Below are 20023 nucleotides of genomic sequence, written 5' to 3' on the forward strand. Positions count from 1 at the left end.
CAGAAAATACGAGCAGCGACGGGGATTCTGTCGGGACTAAATCCTCCTGAACGTGTACATACACAAACATTAAATCCTTGGTTAAATAAACAAGGTGGGGGTTTGAAACAGTGGAGGGAGGCGTGTGGAATCCCATGTCAGTTTAAACAGGCTACGCTTTACACCTGCAGCTGAACGTATGAGTGGATGTTACCAGTCTTCTGGGAGCCACACAGCTGTGAGTGAGGCCGTGAACGAAAGAGTTCATGCCAATCAGCTGTTACTCCAGTACTGTGTCCGAACTAACTGCCAAGTTTCATCCCTTTATTTAGATCATTCAATTCAGGGTATTCATATTTGCTAAGGTAATAGTAGTCAATCTGATTGACTTATGCTCTTCTCCTGACATTTGTATTTTGTAAGGCTACAACATGTTTCTCATTTTTTGATAATACGAGGAACATGTTCTCTGATTTCAGCTTCTTAATTGCAAGTATGTTTTGTTTTCTTTGACCCATGACAGAAAACTGAGCAGGAAAAACTGTTTTTTAAAACTTATTTTGTATCTTATCAGCAGTAGCACTGATGCTTGGTGTAGTGATTCCAAAACAAAAAACAAAACTAAAGGAAAAAAAACAAAACAAATCCACAGTCGTGTGACCAACCCGCTGCTCCAATTAATTAAAGTAAGCTTTAACTTTCCATTTCACAAAACGATGCACATAAATCACAAAATAACTATTCCATAATGTATTCTTTTACCGTCTTCCAGTGATGTGTCACCAGACAGCTTTGTTAGATTTACGAATATGTGACCACACCTGTGTTAAACGTTAGGCGACTCTCGTGCTGACGACTTTAATCAGCTTAAGATGAATAACAACCCTAAAGCGATAAAGAGCAGAAACCATCCGAGGGATGGACCGAAACACAACAACAGAGATACAGGGAAAACACTTTCCTTCCTTCATTTGGACATGCTCTGCTCAACTGGTGGGGTTTAGTCTGGAAGAGGGAGGAGACAGAAAAACGAGGGAGGGAAAGAGAAAATGGGGTGGGACCGACCCCCCTGCCTAAAACCCACCCACCCTTTTGCACTCACACACAAACACACATGTGCATGTGCAGACACACATGCACGCACACACACACACACACACAAATGCACGCAGCTCTTCAAAGACAAGTGGTTTTAACAGACATCCAATTACACTAAGAGATGACATCTGGCAAACTGCAGCAGATAAATAAGGTGAAAGGAAAGACAAGATTCAGTCACCTCACAGAAACTCCAGATAACAGCGAGTGCACGGCCGATCGAGATAGGGGAGAGAGGGAGAGGCAAAGGAAAGAGGGGGGGCCAAAGGAGAGGGAGAGCCACACAAATGAGGAAAGAAGAGAGGCAACGCACTGCTCCAGCGCTCAGACTCTGAGAGGCAAGGACAGAGGAGAGACAGGGAGCTCAGCTCACTGACAGACGCACGACCAGAGAGGGCAAGAAAGACGAGAGGTCCCAGGCTCAGTTACGCACTCAAGTGACTTAGAAAAGACAAGACAAGAGAAGAGAAGAGAAGAGAAGAGAAGAGAAGAGAAGAGAAGAGAAGAGTGTGGATTCTCTTTTCGTGGCCCCTTCTCGCAAGGATTTTTCTGAACATTTTATGATAAATATACTTTTTTTTTTGACTTTCTGCTTTTTTCATTCATTTTTGACTCAACACCCTGACATCTTGTCCCCTGAGCAAAATTATTTCCCTGGACTGAAGGAGATAAACTGTTTGGGACATGTGTGTGGAGAAGGTTTTAGTAGCATGAATTATTTTTCTCTATTTATGAAAGTGTTGGTGTAGAGTCAAACTTGTGAGTGTGTGTGTGTGTATGCACACGTGTATATGAGCAACCAGGAGTAAAAAAAAAAAGTGGAAGCCTTAGGAGGAGGAGGCAAGAGTTTGTGGAGGCGAGCCCCCGGTTATTCCCGTTGTGAGGTGATCTGAGTTATGGATGTTGACGCATTCCTGTGGTGTTTCTGAGGAATAAACAGCACCGGGGACTACAACAGAGCGAGCCACAATACTGCGGGCTTCCACAACACCAGCAACTGCAGCCGTCACAATAACAATACTGACATCTGCTACCAACAACGTCCACCGCCGTCTTTGAAGCAGACTTTCTACAGGTTTTACACCACAGTCCCGGGGAGGTTGTGGGTCTCCAGAGAGAGCAGGTGTAGTCAGTCAGTTGGGGGAGTTTCTCCCACTCTCTTTCCCTCTTTCTGCACCCAGCTCAGCATGCCCCAGCCCCTGAGCACCTCCACAGCTCTCCCAGCTCCACTACCATGTGTAGATGGACAGTGACACAAGGTGCACCGGACGCCTGGTCCTCCTCCCGCCCCTGCTGCAGACCTTCACTGCTCCTCTCCCTCACCTTCCTACTGCTGCTTCTCCTGCTCGGACCCTGCTCGTCCTCGCCCCTGTCCACTCTGCCGTCACTGTCGGACTCGGAGAAGAACCACAATGCACCAGGAGGGAGTCCCCCTCACTTCCTCGTCCCACACCCGCCACCTTCCCCATCACCCGCGCCTCTGCGCGCATCCTCCGCAAGGTTGCCACGAGCGACCAACGTGTCATTGTCCTCGGCGACGGTCGTCGGGCGCCACGTGCGGAGCAGCTACAACCATCTGCAAGGAGATGTGCGCCAGAGGAAACTGTTCTCCTACCAGAAATTCTTCCTCCGCATTGACAAGAAAGGAACAGTCAATGGCACCAAAAGTGAGGACGACCCATACAGTAAGTCCATTTTCTTTCTAGTAACTTAGTGTACGAAGCCATTAGGAAAGATCTTCACTTAAAAAAGTTTGAAAACAAATAGTGTATCCATCAGTGAGAACACTATGGTAAAAAAAAGATGCACTGGTTGTCTTCCATTAAGTCCCATGTGTTTATGTGTGGGAAGCCATGTTTCTGTTTTTCTCCCCTAAGCAACCGTGCACATAAAGACAGGTGACTGGGCAAAAGAACAAATAACAGTGCTGCATGCTTTTCGGCCTTTACGCCATGTGTAGAGGCCGGCGTGTTTGCCAAACGTAGAGCGTCAAAGACAGCATTACAGTAGGAGAGTGGGAGAGGAGAGAAGAAAACAAAATGAGTAAGGCAGGCAGATAAATAAAAGATGATCCACTGGAATCAATTAGAAAAAGTCCAAAGTCAGTTCCTTCTCTTGGGAAATATCTAAAACAGCCATTACCAAACCCCTGGGGAGACTGATGGGTTGACATACTCCTTTGCTGCTCTTGTGCTGCAGCTGTAATAGTAGTGGGCATATGCTAAGTATGAGGTTATATGGACTCAGATGTAAAGTAACAACCACATGATTCCTATTCCCCCTTTTCTGGTCGTGCATTTTGCGGGCTGTGGAATATGATTTTAACCTTTATTTATCCGGGGAAGGGTCATTTAGCACACACACTCTTTTGTCAGCACCGCTCAGCCTCACACTCACACACAGTTTCACTCACTCCAGAGTCTGCTGGTTCTTGAAGAGATCTTAAATGACCTTAACTACAACTACAGCTTGGCTGCATGAATTAATGCAATATGCACACATTGCAATAATTGCAGTAAAAATTCAGATGCAATGAGCCCAATCTGAAAGCTAGCAAAAAAAAATACTATTAAGGACTTGTAAGGGCCATCACGATCGTTTATGACTGATCCAGAACAGAAAATCAGCTGTTATCATTCTGTAGCCCACATCTTTATCTTAAAGTTAAACACATCTGGAAGTTCTCCAGGACCGCCGCAGCTTTTCTGGGCCTCAGAGAAGCTGCTCTCCGCTTGAGGGCACATTGACAGTAGTTGTTGAGGGAGAGCAGAACATTACTCCCACATTTACCTGCGAGAGACGGGTGACGTCCAAAAACACAATCTAATGTCTTTTAGGGATGAACGGCCTCTGCTGGATTGCGTCTACAGGGCGATTCTGTCAGAGCCTGTTAGGCATGTGTCTGTGGGAATTCGGCCTCGTATAAGACTCGCTGACACACCTTCGTACACATGTCGTAGGTTTGAATGCATCTGTCTGTGGTACTGTACAAGCCTCTCCTGCTGAGCGCTCGCACACTTGCATACACACTTGAGCACAGAGAGGCCAGTCTTGCACATGGCCTCCATATGGCAAAGCCCACTTTTATTAGGGCCAGGGCCAGTGTGAATATGTGTGTGTGTGCACATGTGTGTGTGTGTGTGCATTTATATGTGTGTATGTGCCACTCAGACACCAAGGCTCTGCCAGACATGGCTGAAGGAATTTCAATTAGCGTCTCTTCCTCCCTCCCCTCGCCTGCAGTCCTCACTGACGCACACACGGACACACACTTTTGCACACGGGCACATAAAGAGTTCAATCATTAGGGTGCGACCAGTCACCAGCTATAATGGCATCAGGTCATGGCATTAGAGGCACAATCCATCAATTTCAACAGCTTTTGTCACTCAACTGTGGTGGGAAGTGGGTGAGAGAAATCACAAATATGAGAATTGCCCAAAGAGGCAAAAAATCTTTCATGTCGTAGTTTTCCCAGGAAGATTTCATCGGGCTGCGTCCACCTGATGGCAAGTGCAGATGTAGAATATGTTTGGGATTACAAATTTTTCTGGTAATTACCTGGAGAGATCTAGGCTGTGATAAAATGACGATTAAATCACGTGAGTGTGTGAGTCTGCACACAATCACACTCGGCTAATGGTTGCACATTTGTAGAGGTCGGCATGTGATAAAGGTTTGTCCACGTATGCACTTCTTATGCTTCTTATACTGCATTTTGAAGCGTAAATAAGTTATTTTTTTCCCAAACTGAGAACATGTAGATGTGATGACGTGACAAACGCAACTTCACTGTAAATATCGACATTTTTAACGTGCTTTTTGCTTACACTTTAAACAGAGTGGGATTATAGGTGTTTAAAACAGTTGGCTCAGAACTACACAGCTAAAATTAGCTCCTTGCTGGAGTTTATCAGTGATAGCTCCTTCAAAGGTAAATGGTCAGTATTTATAAATAACACTTTTCTAGTCTTGACGACCGATCAAACGTACTTTATACTACAGTTTTGCCGTTCACACCAATTCACTCAAATTTTCACCCATGTGCAGTGCATTTTCTATCACTCAACTGTCACACCCATTCGACACAGCGGCATGTAGACTAGTGGAGCCGGGATTCAAAACCCAGTCGAAAGACGACTTAATCTACCACTGACCCGTCGCCCGTCTGTTGTGTGAAACTTGAGCAGAAATTGAGAATGCCATCTTGTGCCACCATGTTTCTACGGCATCTAAACAGCCAGAATGTGCGTTTTTCAATTGTGAAGCAGAAGCTTACTACAAAAACAACATTCCTTTCCTGAATCCAAAGACTACCATAGTTCCCTCACATGCGGGGTGAGTGGAAGAATTGCTTGTTTGTTACAATCTGCCTTCTCACCATTAGATGTCACTAATTCTTACATATAATACACATTATATAATATACCTTCAAATTGCAGCGCGCTACAAGGCCAGCTCAGGTAGGTGTTGCGTATCTGGAGTTTGACCCGAGACCTCATTGATAGCAATTGACCACTCCTTTGAGGAAGGTATTAAACAAACGAAAGCATGGAAGTTGTTAGTGTGGTTTCCATGGTGGAGTTGTCTGGTAATGTTCAGGAGGTCAGATTGCAAATGGGTGTCATTAGATGGTGTCAGAGGTGATGAAGTTTTCGGTGCAGCTCCGGGGTCGGGGCTCTCCTCCGTGGCCGAGCCTTTCCTAATCATCTTGTCAAAAGCTGGAGGCAGTACGTCACTCTGGGTTTATGGTCTGCGTTTGCAAACGAGGGCTCAGAAGTACGTGGCAGTGTTTGTCTGTTTGTGTTTTTTGTCTATCCATTTTTGTGCCACCAAGCGATTCGTTTTGAATCTTGCACCAAACTTCAGCAGCAACGCTGTCCGTGTTCTAACATCCACACTGTCCACATTTGTTTTTTAAAAGAAAAAAACACAAAAACCCAACAAAGCAGTGAAGTAAATGAACATGTGTTTGCAGCAACACCACAGACTTGTGGCTATGTGCAGCTCAATTAGTGCTGAAAGTTGCACTTAGGAGCTTTGATTCCAACTGCGGCCACCCAGATCGTAAAAACTGCCACACATACTTATTGTTGGCATCAATCACATGAACACGTTACCCACTGACATGATTGAATCTCGCCCTCCCCCGATTTATGGACAGTATATTAAACTGAACGTTATTCCCATGTAGTGCAGGGTTTTCATGTCCAGGGTAATTACACAGGTCTGCCCCCTCTGGTTTGACCTCTACCTATTGACCCAAGTCAGGAAGCTTTGTTAATGCAAAGGTCAACGATACATAGCGTGCATCACTTCTGGTTATTGTGTTACTCTGTCACTGCTGGAGGTGGTTGGAAGCAAATTTCACATTCTTAATGTTGTTAGATGAATGTTTTCATTTCCCAATGAAGAAAAAACATTCTTACTCCTACAAAATCTCCCCCGTATAATAAGAAGAAAATAAATGTGTCAGCTCAGCGAGATTGTATTTATCTTTCTAATAAAATTCTCCTTGGTTCAGAAAGTTTCTACTGGTGAGTGAGTATCTCAAAAGAAGACAAAATTAAAGGAGATTCTTGGTCTGAATTGGACAAAAAATGGCCACTGATGTGTTAAAAAAAGGTCAATTTATGTTAGAAAAACTGCAATGAAGTTCAGACTGTGAAGAAGTGAAAAGTTAAACGCCATAAGTTATCTTTTCATGCATGAACCTTGACCACTTCTTCATCCCTTCATCCGTCTCCTCTACCTCCCTAATCCTCCAGTGACTTTGCAAGTTTAACAAAAATAAAACACGTGTCTCCCCTTTTTTTTTTCTTGAAACAAGTTTTTTGTTTGGTATCTTACTTTCGTTGCCACACTCTTTCTTTTGTGATGAGCGTGTTAAGAGTTCTCGTGGGAAAAGGTAAGAGTGTGGCCCATAAAAGAGAGTTATGAGGACATATTGGATGCACCAGAGGTTAGTGTCAGTGTTGCCTTTCATTCAAAGTTACTTTGACATCTTCATGGACTCCCCGACTCCAACAGCCATAAATAAAAGCAGTGTTGCAAATGTCACCGCGCAGGCTTGTTCAGGAAATACAGAACCCATTATTCTCCTCCTAAAGCTGCCAGAGGCCGAGCTTAACATCAACAGTTACATTCAGCTGTACAATAAACATACAACAAACACATACTCCCCGACACACTCCTGCCTTTTTGACCTTCCGTCCGACTACACTACCAATGTTGAGACAAACAGAAAGTAGAGAGTGTAAACACAACTCACGGATGAGGCATCGTATACGCTTCAGTTTACCTGGACATTGCGATAAAATAAATATCTTTACATACAACACTCTTCATGGTGGTGTTTTGTTGATAAACTGGAGCAGGAGTCTGGATCAAATCAAGTTGCTCGTCACTCATGACTCCCTTTACTGGAATCTTCTGAGCAAACACCGTCTCTGATCTACAAAAAACGTTACGCATCTTACATAGGAGTCATTTTATCTGATTTTTAGTCTGAATAACAGATAGGATTTGCCTTATAAATTTATTATTAGACAAGTCCTTTCTCAAAAAGGACATTAATGAGCCATTTATTGGTATTTACTGGAAGTTTCATGACATTTCACAAAAGTTGTTACAACATCATTGATGTCTGATGTCTGAAATCCTCAATGTGGGACAAGACGTACTTCAGACTCAGATATTGAGGAGAGTAATAAACCTCCATGTGGCGAGGTGCTGGTTACACCCGCAGATAGACGACACAAGCAAGTGAGCATTTTACAACGTGTTGTTGTTAAATAAAATTTAAACACAGCCTGAAACTTTTGAAACTTTTAAAGCTCCAACGTGAGTTGTTATGCAATAAATTCCCTGGCAGGATGCAACAGAGTTCGGCATTTTAATCCCATGGCTGTTAAGTTTTTTCAATTACGGTCTGCGTGTTATTATAAATGACAAGAATCAATTTTTTTAAAAGAAGAAGAAAAAAAAAAGGTACTTGTTAAAAGAGTTGTCAGTGATCTTCAAATGGATTTGTTTTGACAACCTAAAACGTGATGATTTCATCGACAAAACCGAAACTACTAAAACTTTTTGTAACGTTAAATGTGCCCAGATGTTTTCTAGTTACAGTATGAAATGCCATCGTGTTGATGTATTAAAACTACTTTTGCAACTTTTTTTTTTTTTTACTGGCGTCACTTTTTCTTCAGCTTTACAAACCGGGGTGAGAGTGAAGGTCTCGGAGGTCTTGACGTATCTGTGCCCTTTGACCCTTTACAACCCGTACAGGGTCACTTACAAAGCACATGTGTGTTTAGGGTTTGCACGTGTGAGCGAGGCACATGCTGTGCTGAGAATGATCAGATTAACCACACGCACTTTTCCCATCAGGATATTTCTTTAAGGTATTTCTTCATTGCTTATGAACACTCTGCATTTTTTGCCAAGAGTCGCTGAGGACGATGAAAGGATCTCTCTCATTTTTCCATCACTGTTTACATATTTTCTGTCAATGCTGCTTGATATTTTCCTCATCAGCTTTCTCCCCTGTCTATTCACGCCTCAGCTGCAACACAAGCCAGATTTCTGTAGGCAGATTGAAGAATCTCCGCCAAAAACACCACCACCTTAAACAAAAGTATCTCAGCGGCAATTCCTGTTCTCTGTAACATCCTCTGCGAGTTGACTACTTTCCGCTATCTTAAGCTTGATATCTCTGTTTTAATGGACGGCCTTTTTCATTGTTGATGTTATGCTCAGGATTCTTGCCGAGTAGAATCATACATATCCCCAAAGAGCGGGAGAGACAGAGAACGGAAGAAGATGCTCATAACATATGACTTGTCAGAGCGGCTATAAAGGTTTGCTGCAAGCAACAGTCCTTAGAATATGTCAGGATCCAGTCTCTCTGGCTCATCTCAAAGATATCTTCACGGTATTCTAATAGTCTGTTGTCGTCTAAACAAGTAATCACATCTGACAATAACACTGCAAAACAGAATCACAGCGATTTTCACAGGGAAGAAGGCAAAAATCCTACATAAAATGTTAAATCTTTGGTGCAAACTTTGAGCACAAACACTGCAAACGAGGCTCAACAGTGGCTAGTTGAGGAAAAACCAACACATCCACTTTTACCTTAAAAAACCCGACTTAAATTAATGAGCAATTGGCTGTTTTTGATGTTTAACATCATTGTGAAAAGAAAAAACTATGTTTGAAGGCATCAGCTGTGCAAAATGGAACCAAACATTGTTTTTTGACAGACCACCCATTAATCAATGAAATAACTACTAATGTTAAACCAAGAACATCAAGCTCTGAAACTAATACAGCAAAAACGTCCTCCAAATTTTCTTCTCAGTGAGTTACGCTGAGAAATGCACTGGAAGCCCAATACTGAAAGTGTCATTTCGGTCTCAGCCTGGTGCATGTGAACAGGCAGAATTCATGGCCAGTAAAACAGTGGGAGGTGAAGAATAGCATCTGTGAAAGATAACATCCAGGGCTGCCGCCATATAGACACCATGTGCTCGAGGAAAAGACCCCCACACCAAATACACATACACACACACAAAAGTGAGGCTCTTAATGGAGTCATCAAAGGTAAAGCTGAGAGCTCAGGGTAGAGTTCAGAGAGGCATCTGGACCAGTATGGCCATTTGAACAGAGAAGGCAGGAATGCCAGCTAATTACCGTGTGTGTGTGCGTGTGCTTGTATTTGTTACCACTTTAGGACCTCTGGTATAAACACTGACCCTGTCAGGACCAGTAGTCCTCTCATGGAGGCCAAAACTCGATCCAAATAAGGCAGAACCTCATTTGAGGAACTGGTTCATTTAGGGCCAAGATTTCAATGGTGGTTAGGTTAAGGTTTTGCATTAACTGGTTACGGTTAAGGTTAGGGACAAGGTTAGGCCGTCTAAATGAATGGAAGTCAATGCAGAGTCCTTAAAAGGACAGCTGCACAAACCTGTGTGTGTGTGTGTGTGTGTGTAAGCCGACAAAGTGAGAAAAAGTATGAACGATACAGAGAGGGAAAGAGTGAGAGCTCCATGTGACAAAGTGAATAATATTTATACATGTCCGTGCATAATATTTGTGGTGTAAAATAACAATATTTCTGAAGCTGAACGTGCAGTGCCAACAATGCAAACCACAACAGTTGGGAAACAGTGCACTGGCAACCGAAGTGTTCATGAAAAATATGTAAAGAGCAGACAACCGTCACAGCACTTTGCCTGAAATCATAACTCCTGCCGTGTCAGGCCTGTTAAATGTTTTGACAGAAACTGGCAGCTTTGGTGCTTCATCGTGTTACAAAGTCAACGGTGTTAAAGGAATCACAATGTCTCAGGTGCCTTCACTCAAATCAGCATTAACATCGCAGTGAATTTTGCGCCGCGTACCTCACAGCCGCTCATAAACGCATGTGACATAACTCGCCGCGGTCCTGTCGCGCTTGGAGAAGTGATATGCAGTGATGTGGCGTGACGAGCCACGTAAATGGAACTTACCACTATCTGTTGGCCAAGCTTCAGGTATTTTAAAACCGAGGGCTTACACTCAGGTGATCTGTTTTGTTTGATTTCGGAATATTCTGGGGGTTTGTTTTTCTTTTGCTTCCTCGGCCAGATGCTGAAATAACACGCAGCCTAAACACTGTGCGGTTATGCTCTATTTCTGAAGAAGATGTGATATGAGTGTTCCTGTCAGGGAAGGAAATAAAACTATCACAGGGCAGGATTAAGTTAAATAATATGGTTAGTGCATGTCAAACACTAATGGAAAAATGACTTTAGGAGAAACCGAATCAATGCAGGGCACAGAGACAAAACAATCTACTTGATATGATTTATATTAGTGAAATGACAGGCAAAAACAGATTTAGGGGGAAAAAATAATGACCTAACCAACATTTCCACATGGGCTTTGACGAGGCCACGTCACACAGGACGATACTGTTGTCAACCACATGAGTCTAAACCAATACCTCAACAGTATAAAGCAGTCTCTACTTCAGCACTTGCCAAGGACCAAAAAGCTGCACAAGCAACAAGTGTTTGTTCTCCCCAACTTCATAAAGAGTGGGAAATATTCAAGAAAACTTCAAGATGCAAAGGGAACTAAATAAAAACCACAAGTGGCCTTAAAACTTGGCAGCTAAGATTTTTTTTTTTCTGCATGTTGTTCATTGTCTTTGTTTTGTTTTATTTTATTTATATGGTCAAAGAGAGCAGAATACTTTAATATTCTTAGCTCATATCTGATTCAAGCACTTCGGTGGTCTGACTCTCTCTATTCTTCTTTTGTACGGTTTATTTATCTTTTAGTTTTACTGGCTTGGAGTTTGGCGGTTGCGTGCACAGAAAACTCTCATGTCACAGTGAATTCAACATTTCGTCAGTCACTCTTGAGCCGGCGTGTCAACAAGAAACATTATCTTAATGTTCAGACCTCAGCTGATGCAAATGAGACATTAAACCTTAAAAAAAACAAGACTTCATGAATTTCATGTCCTCAGTGTCGCTTGGTTGAGGACACATTCAACCATTTTGCGCTTTGAACATGAAATGAAAAGAACCAGAGCCATGTCCATTACTCTCACTGAAGGGAGTTCACGACACAAACTCGCCCACCGGTGACAATATTTCACAATACAAAGCGAGAGCACTCGCTCGCTCTCTCCGGGGCTGAAGACACACATTAGACCCGCTCACAGCTGGTCACCGCGTCAAGGTCAAAATGTGAACAACCGCAGTATAATCTTCAAAAAAGCCCATGGATAAACAGTGGAAACATTTTCACAACCTCCTTTAACCTTTAGGTTCAGCAGGAGACTCGCTGACCACATTTCCAGAGGCGCCTGCCAGGGGTTGATGGGCAGTCTCTGTATGTGTGTGTGGGGGGATGTATATTCTTATTTGTGAGTAATTTTTTGAAATGTAAGAGACTGTGTGCTGCTACTTTTGTTTGATAGACGGAAAGAGCACTGATCATCTTCTTCTATACTTCTACACTTGATGCGGGCTTTCCGACAAATGAGCTGTAGACTACACTTTCTCTACTGTGGACTTTACTCAAACCTGTGCTAGCAAACTCTGCCCGGTAACCAGAGACCAAGTATACTTGAAATGTTTTCACACCTCCACTGTTGTCTGCTGACATCAGTCACACTCGAACCAAAACACCTGCACCGAGATTCTTTGAGTTGAAACTTTCAGTCTGGCCCAAAACAAACTCCGGAGCTCTTTTGTTTTTGGTGGTAACAAACAGGGCGGAACAATTCATTGAAATCTGATCGAAAATTGCAATAAGGCCAACTGCAATTTTCAAATCACAGAAAAAAACATGTGTCAAAATACCATTATTATCTATACACATCATATTCCACAGACAGAGGAGAACATCTTTGTTTCTCACAGATCTGCACAAATATCACACAGGAATCATTTTAAATGTGTTTTTCGAAAAATGATGATGTAAAAAGAAATGACCACTCCCCCAAAAATAATCGCAATTAGATATGTACGCAAAATCGTTCAGCCCTTGTAACAAACTATTAGGGGTACAAGTAAGACATCTCCTATACCTGTACCTGTACTGTAAGTGCGCTTTGCATTGTGGGACGCACCCAAAACATAGTAGCTCACACGAGTAATAGAATAGGAGCAGCTTCAACAGGAAAACTAAAAACACAAAAGCTTCTTCCTGTTACTGTCTCGCTTCAACCTCAAACACATCTGACCAATTCAAACAGACGTTCACATTATAGATTTGAGTGACCGCGCGGTTCAAACAGAAAAGACAGTAAACCGTGTGGTGGCCTGAATGAAGTGGTTTGTGCACATTTTGTCTCCAAGTTTTACTGTTTGTATGTCCGTCGGTGTTATGGTTAAGGTTTCTCTGCAAAGGAGCACTTGGCTTGTTTTTACAAAATTGCCCGCATTCAAGTGAAGTCCCACTCAAGATAGGAGCGAGCAAAAGATGTTGAAGAGAAATATAGGCCTTGCACCAGAGGCAAACCTTGTTTTTGATGTGTACGCATGACTGTATCTGCGTTTCTGCAGTGACACAGCACAGGGTTCTGCTTTTCTCCATCCCTCAACCATAAACTCTGTTGTTGCAATCTAAGCCTTTTGTTGCAGCCTGGCCTTTCAACTCGCAGGCAGACGGGCTGCGTCTTGTAACTGGTAAAGGGGGCAATAAAAGAGCCCAGTGCTTTTGGTTTTTCGACAAACCACATCAAACGTGTGCAGGGAATAGGGGGCTGAACAGGTGGAGTGGCCTCTAGCGCTGCATGGACAGCTCAGAAATGTCAGCTGTGCTGCATTTCCAACCAGATAGGTCAGTTCTGTGCTGTGGTACACGTCTGTGTGAGTAATGGGCTTAATGTTAAAAGCCAACAAGATGCAGTTTAAGCCCCAAAAGCTGTGACTTTTAAAAGCTGAGCAAGCTTTTATTGACCAAATAAGGGGAACTGTTGGGATTAAGCCTGTATTCTTCAGCCAAAGACTACATTTAACAAAAAGAAACAAGGCCAGAGACTATTTCAAACAACAGAAGATGAAAAGTTGTTTGTTACTCAGAAACATCAAAGTGATTACACTCTAGCTTTTAGGATTTTACAAGTCCTTTCCTTTTTGCTATCACAAAGAATGAGTGTGACACACACACACACACACACACACACACACACACACACACACACTTGGAACCAACAATTAATAATAGAATCAACACAGAGGTTGAGGATTAGCGTTCACAGATGTAAATAACAGCAGTTGAGCAGACTCTCACATGTCTGAGGCTTCTCAATCGTCAACCTTTCATCTCTATCCCTCTGACCATCATAAAAATTATAGCAGGGATGCAGGATGCTGTTAATCTGTTCAAAGATGAGCGTAAAGACAAGGGCAGGAGAGTGGATATGGTCAAAAGACTCTTATATGAGATTTGAAGCATAAAGACCAGAATGACCTAGTCGTTAAGCCTTAATTCCCTGTAACATTTCCTGGCTCCTTTCAGTCACCGTTTCGTCCCTAATATTCATTCACCTGAGTTGTCTTTAGCTGACAAAGTTGTTGTTGCGCTAACAGAAAACTGTTTAAGAAAGGTTTTAGGTATACATTCTCTGTTCCTTACTCTGTCCTTCCGACTATTCCTACAAACAGGCTCCACTTTCCTCTGGCCCCCTTAGCTAATCCTCTCAAAACCCCTGATAGTTTTATGGCTTGGTGTAACTGACTTCAGGATGAGAGAAGAAAGAGCCGGCGACCACAGCTTAAACCAGTAATTGGTTCAGACTTGAAAACTGATACAGATGCCTTGACCTCTCGCCAGCCTGGCAGCCAAAAAGCCTCTCTCCGTCCTGTCCGTGTGCCTGCCTGCCTGCCTGACTGACTGCCTGAGCTCCCCTGGTCAGAAAAACAAACACGCAGCGCAGAATCTTTTTTCCTGGCTTACACCTCGGTCCCAGGGCATCCAGCCCACAAGCTAACCAGCAAATGAACAGAGGGCAAGAGGCTGGTCTGAGGTCTGACAAGCACACAGTGAAGAAAAAAGGCACGCATGAGGACTGGGGTTCACTTGTGTGAAGGAAACTGCAGTTTTTTTTTGGATTTTTGCAAAAAAAAAGGGAACCAAACATTACCAAATGCTAAATGTTGACAATGCACCAGGTACCAGTTCTCCATTGAGACTAACTTGATTTGTAAGACATGTTTCATAAATGAGAAATTAAAATATTTGGTTGTTGTGTTACACGACCATAAATATTTTGTCTGGTTTAAGAACATAGACCGTACAAAATGTGGATGTTGTCTTCCAGTTTGTCCAATGTGGACAACCCAGGAGTAATAATATATTGAACTGCCACCCGAACTCCACTTAAATGAAAGTCTAAGGGAAAACAGACATATTGATTTACAAAATCTAGTTATAGCATTTCTTAAATTCTGTAAATGATTTCCCCATTTAGAGGAAAATGGACAATAAAGCACAAGCACCTGTGTGTCTGACGGCTAATATCATCCAAGTCTGGATGCAGGTGATTGGTGACGGCAGTAAAGAGAGAAAATGTATGTTGTGGAAGTGTATGAGAGGATCTGATCCACTTTAGGTTTTGACACTTGTGTTCCTCTGTCCCCTGATGCACCAGGTATTCTGGAGATCAAGTCAGTGGATGTGGGAGTGGTGGCCATCAGGGGCCTCAGCAGTAACCACTACCTGGCAATCAGCAAGAAGGGACTTCTATACGGAGCGGTGAGTAGTGCTTTCAGTACAGCTTCACCTACAGGGATCTTCTCTTACACGAGGTCTAAAATCATCAAGTCATGTCTACTTTTTACCTTGTGTATGATGTAAGAATGAGGAAAAATGACATTGTGAATTAAAGTCTTGCTTGAGAGACTTGAACGTTTTCACACTGCGGCTTTTAGTGAAGTTTTTTTTTTTTAACAATTGACATCTCTGCAGGACTCTCTTCCAGAAATAGGAACCACAGTCAGTCAGTCTGTCAGTGTGAGCTCTGCTCTCTGCTACCTACCTTTACTCCCCTCTCCATTCAGAAACAGGAAACACAATCCTTGAGTTTCTCTATTCTGCTTCAGTCCCTCTGGGGAGAGCAACCCTTGTTTCGTCCATTTTCTCTTCACCTTGTTCCCCCCTCTCTTTTCCTCACTTTGAAAGGGCCCAAACTTTCAGCTTGTGTCTCCTGAGCCACGGCACAGATGAAATGACACACGGTAGATAAAGGAAAAAAAAAAAGAGGCATTCTGTTGCATGGCCTGAAACTGAATTCCCATGACGTCTTCATGCGCGGCACAACACAAACCACAGTAGCGCGGTGGTGAGGGCCTGGCATTCGATTACACTTGATGGGTTTACACAGTGACTTCTTTATCCAGTGATAATCAAATGAAATCATTGTTTCATTGCATCAACAGATTAGCACATGTAAATGACACAGAGGTGATGACAGCATTTAAGTTTTTACCCATGATTCAATTTGTATAAATCTGTCAGAGGAAACCAACAGTTTGCAATGTGGTCTGGAACATGCACTGCAATATTTTGAATTTATTTCAACAGGTGTAACTCTAAACAAGATTGTTTTACCAATAACACCAAGCAGTAGTAATGTCACCCATAGGAATCTGACATCACCTGTAACCAGGCTCCTTTTGGTCCATACCAGCTCATGCATGTCATGCTTTATCTTCCATTTTCCTCTAGATTGGGAGCATGATTTGACAGGAGCATGACTTGAAAGTAGTAATTGAGATCATTACCTGCCCAGGAACATTTTTATTGACATTACAAATGAAGTGGGAAAAGAACAAAGTTCTTTTGTTGCAACCAGCAGATTGCCCCCTAGAGGCTATTCAACATATTTAACAGCATGGTTGGATTCAGGAAGAGACCGAAAGACTACGTCCCTTTCTCTATACAGTATGCTCGATGGCTGTACCCGAGCAGCAGCAATGGTTGCAAAGCTGCACAGTGTCTGAAATATTCTCATTTTGCTCTGGGAACATTCAGTTTTTACTTCTGGAACCAATTTGAACAGCTGTGGCCAGAGAGAAAGAGAGGAAAAGAGGGGGAGAGAGAGAGAGAGAGAGAGAGAGGGAGAGAGAGAGACAGAGAGAGAGAGAGACAGAAAAAGAGGGGGAGAGAGCGAGCATGCAAGCGGGGCAAGTACATTTTGCTTATGAATATCAACTGCAAACAGTTAAGTGACTGTTTAAGCCTTGAGCACCGACACAGCTTCTAGTAAACTGACAAAATGTGACTCTCTCTCCGATTATTTTCTCGTCATTTACCGTTGGGTGGTCACCGTAGTAACGCCAGGCCACAAACATGGCATTGGGATGGTCTAAGACGTCACACATCTCGTGCTACCCTCTCTACTGCCACCCTGTTCATTTGTTGATCCATGTCATCACAGGAAGTAAAATAACACGTTGCTGTCCTGACACAAAACAGACAAAATACGGTGGTCACAAATGGTCATTTGGGTTAATAAGAATCACATATTAATGCTCAAGATTAAGTGCATAAAGAGGGGACAATAAAAAAAGAAAATGTATTTCTTCCATGCCAGTAAACTTCTATTTAAATTCAGATGTTGACATCAGAGGTAACTGGGATTAAATCAAAACCAGACAGAAGAAAAAAAACAAAAAAAAAACAGCACAAACATTTAACATGATCTATGATCTCCAGCCACTCCTTCCTGATTTTTATGTCCCATCTTGTTTGTAAACGCTCCATGTTCTCTCCTCCGCAGAGGGACTTTGGTCCAGACTGTCGTCTGATCGAGCGCATTGAGGAGAACAAGTACAACACCTACGCTTCAGCGGAGTGGCGCAACAAGAAGAAGCACATGTTTGTGGGACTGAACGGCAACGGAAAGCCAATGAAGGGGAGGAAGACGCGGAGGAAAAACACAGCCACTCACTTCCTGCCCATCGTGGTGCAACCGCGGTGATTGGACACGTCAAGCCACGAGAGAACCCTGCAGAACGCGGGGTGTCGGACTTATACAGAGTTACAGCGATGCGTTTATTGGACAGATCTGAATGGGATCTTCACGATGCACTGAGGAGGAAAAGAATGGGAACCTGGAGACATTTAACCGTTGGATAAAGACATTTCTATTTTTAAAGAAAGAAATAAGATATATTGCTATACAATGTATATATTATTTCCCGTTTTAAGTTATAAAGTACATAAGCACAGTAGAAAATATGAAAAAAGAAATTACTTCTGTGCCAAAATGTGATTTAGTAACTCACATTTCTAGATCTGTGTATACGTGAAGCACTTGCCTGGAAGAAAGTGAAAATGAAATGAAGAGGAGGAAGTGGTGATGGAAAGCTGGCCGATACAGAGAGTGGCAAAAAATTAAATGGTAGTGATGTGAGGGTTGAGTCAAGGAGGCTCCTACACAACAGCAAGTCTAACGCTATCGTGTTTTCTTTAAATTTATTTATTTTGTGTAATATTTAACAAAGAACAAAAACCCAAAAAGGACAATGTCTTGTCTTTTTTTTTTACCATTTATGCTTCTCTTTTTGAATACTAATCATTTAAACCCTGAATAATAAATATTTAAAAAATATATGTACATTTGTCTTTAACTTGTTTGACTATTGGTTGCATGTACGACAAACAAAACAAAGTAGTTTATAGTGAATGATTTTGGTTGTCATACCAACAAAGTACTTGTGTGGTGGTGATGCAGTGCAGGACACGGAGTAATGCAGATGACATGACCTCACGACACACAGTTAAACAATGTTAAATTTAAGTGAAAACTAACATATTTTGCATTGCACTAGATTCAACCAGAGCGTTCAGCCTCATGGTATTCACAATTTAATGCAGTTACCACCATCGGAGCAAACTAAACAAATCCTCAAAGCTACTGAGTGTTTTTTTTTTTGTTTTTTTTTCAAAAGATCAAGAGAGACCTTTTAATTAAGTCATAAGTTTTGACACGTAACTCAGTCAAAGTTGGTCTTATCCAAGTAATCAGGCTTTACGACTAAGTAAAGCAGTGGAGTTCCTTCAAAAAAATGGGAAAAAAACAGGATGTGAATCAAGAATCTGTAAGAGATTAGACTTTTGAAAGATGCCCAGCAGACAGCCTGGATGATGAGTTCAGGAGGTTTCATTTCTCACTGCAAAGAAAATAAGAACTCTCTCCCCCTTACAAGTACAGATGGCTAACATGGCTTCCTGGAGAATAAACACCGTCTTTTATATGATAACAACAAAGATAAAAACAGGCTTAAGAAATGGCCGACACACACACACACACACACAAATGCATTTGGGTGGCTGGGTGGAAGAGGTGTGTGTGCATCAGTGTGGTCTAGCAGCTGGGAAAAGCCTCCTCCTTGACCTTACTTGTCTGAAACCTGTTGCTGTGCCCCCCGAGACAGAGAGACACATGGAGCTGGGCATATGGTATAACATAAATATCACTCTTGTTTATCACCTGATTCTAATTAACTATGATGTCATGTTTTTCTTTATTCCTCTCTCGTGTTCCCTCTCTTTTTCTTTAACTTGTGTTGTTGCTTTCCAGGTCTTGCAGTTTCACCCCCTCCCCCCTTCGTCTTTTTGTGTCATGTCTTGGTAAAATTCAGACAGATTCCAGAAATTAGCAGGATCAGACCGAGAGCAAGGTTATCGCTCGCGTAAACACAGACACAAATACACACACACACACAGAACCCTCCCCTATGCCCAGGGCTGCAACTGTTGCAATTTGTTCATTGTATCCATCACTTTCAACTCTCTGCCATCTGTTTTGGTGTGTGTATGTGTGTGTGTGTGTGTGTGTGTGTGTGTGTGAGAGAGAGAGAGAGTGAGAGAGTGAGCGAGAGAAAGACAGAGAGAGTTAATTTCCGAGTATGATGGAACCCTTCAGAGTCAGTCCATCCCGCTGTGTTTATTACAAAAAGGTCCTTGATCCTCTTTCTGTGTCCAGGAATTCTCTGTGTCTCGCGCTCATGTCAAAACGTGAGTAACTAGGATGCATCAAGGGGATATTCAAATTTCCTTTCATCCTCCCAGGGTATCGGGGCCTATTGTTTATATGATTATTTGGGTGTTCTGTAAATGACATATCAAATACAATTACCCTGAAATGTGCTCAAGACACCAAATCACAAGCCCGGCACCACCACCTCCCCCCGTTCCTCCCTAATAAAGTTCAACGGCTGGCATTCTGGGACAATCTCGGGACAAATTTGTCCCCTTGTTCATTCCAAAAACTTGGAATCGAGTCTGCATCAGAATAGCTGTATATGTGTGTGTGTATATATATATACACACACATATACAGCTATTCTGAGAGATCGACACAGAACATATATACATATATATATATATATATACACATATATATGTATATATATATACATATATATTGTAA

General features: G+C 42.4%; 1 protein-coding gene across 1 annotated transcript; it reads left to right on the plus strand.

Annotated features, from left to right (window-relative positions):
- The first annotated feature begins 1298 nt into the window (after positions 1 to 1298).
- On the plus strand, positions 1299 to 18199 carry fgf10a (fibroblast growth factor 10a). The gene is made up of 3 exons (XM_044011764.1): positions 1299 to 2762; positions 15236 to 15339; positions 17366 to 18199. The coding sequence occupies exons 1-3, from the start codon at positions 2312 to 2314 to the stop codon at positions 17564 to 17566; spliced, it is 756 nt and encodes a 251-aa protein (XP_043867699.1). The 5' UTR covers positions 1299 to 2311; the 3' UTR covers positions 17567 to 18199.
- Positions 18200 to 20023: the final 1824 nt, after the last annotated feature.

This window comes from Solea senegalensis, linkage group LG21, assembly GCF_019176455.1.
Source record: "Solea senegalensis isolate Sse05_10M linkage group LG21, IFAPA_SoseM_1, whole genome shotgun sequence".
In the NCBI taxonomy this organism is placed as follows: domain Eukaryota; kingdom Metazoa; phylum Chordata; class Actinopteri; order Pleuronectiformes; family Soleidae; genus Solea; species Solea senegalensis.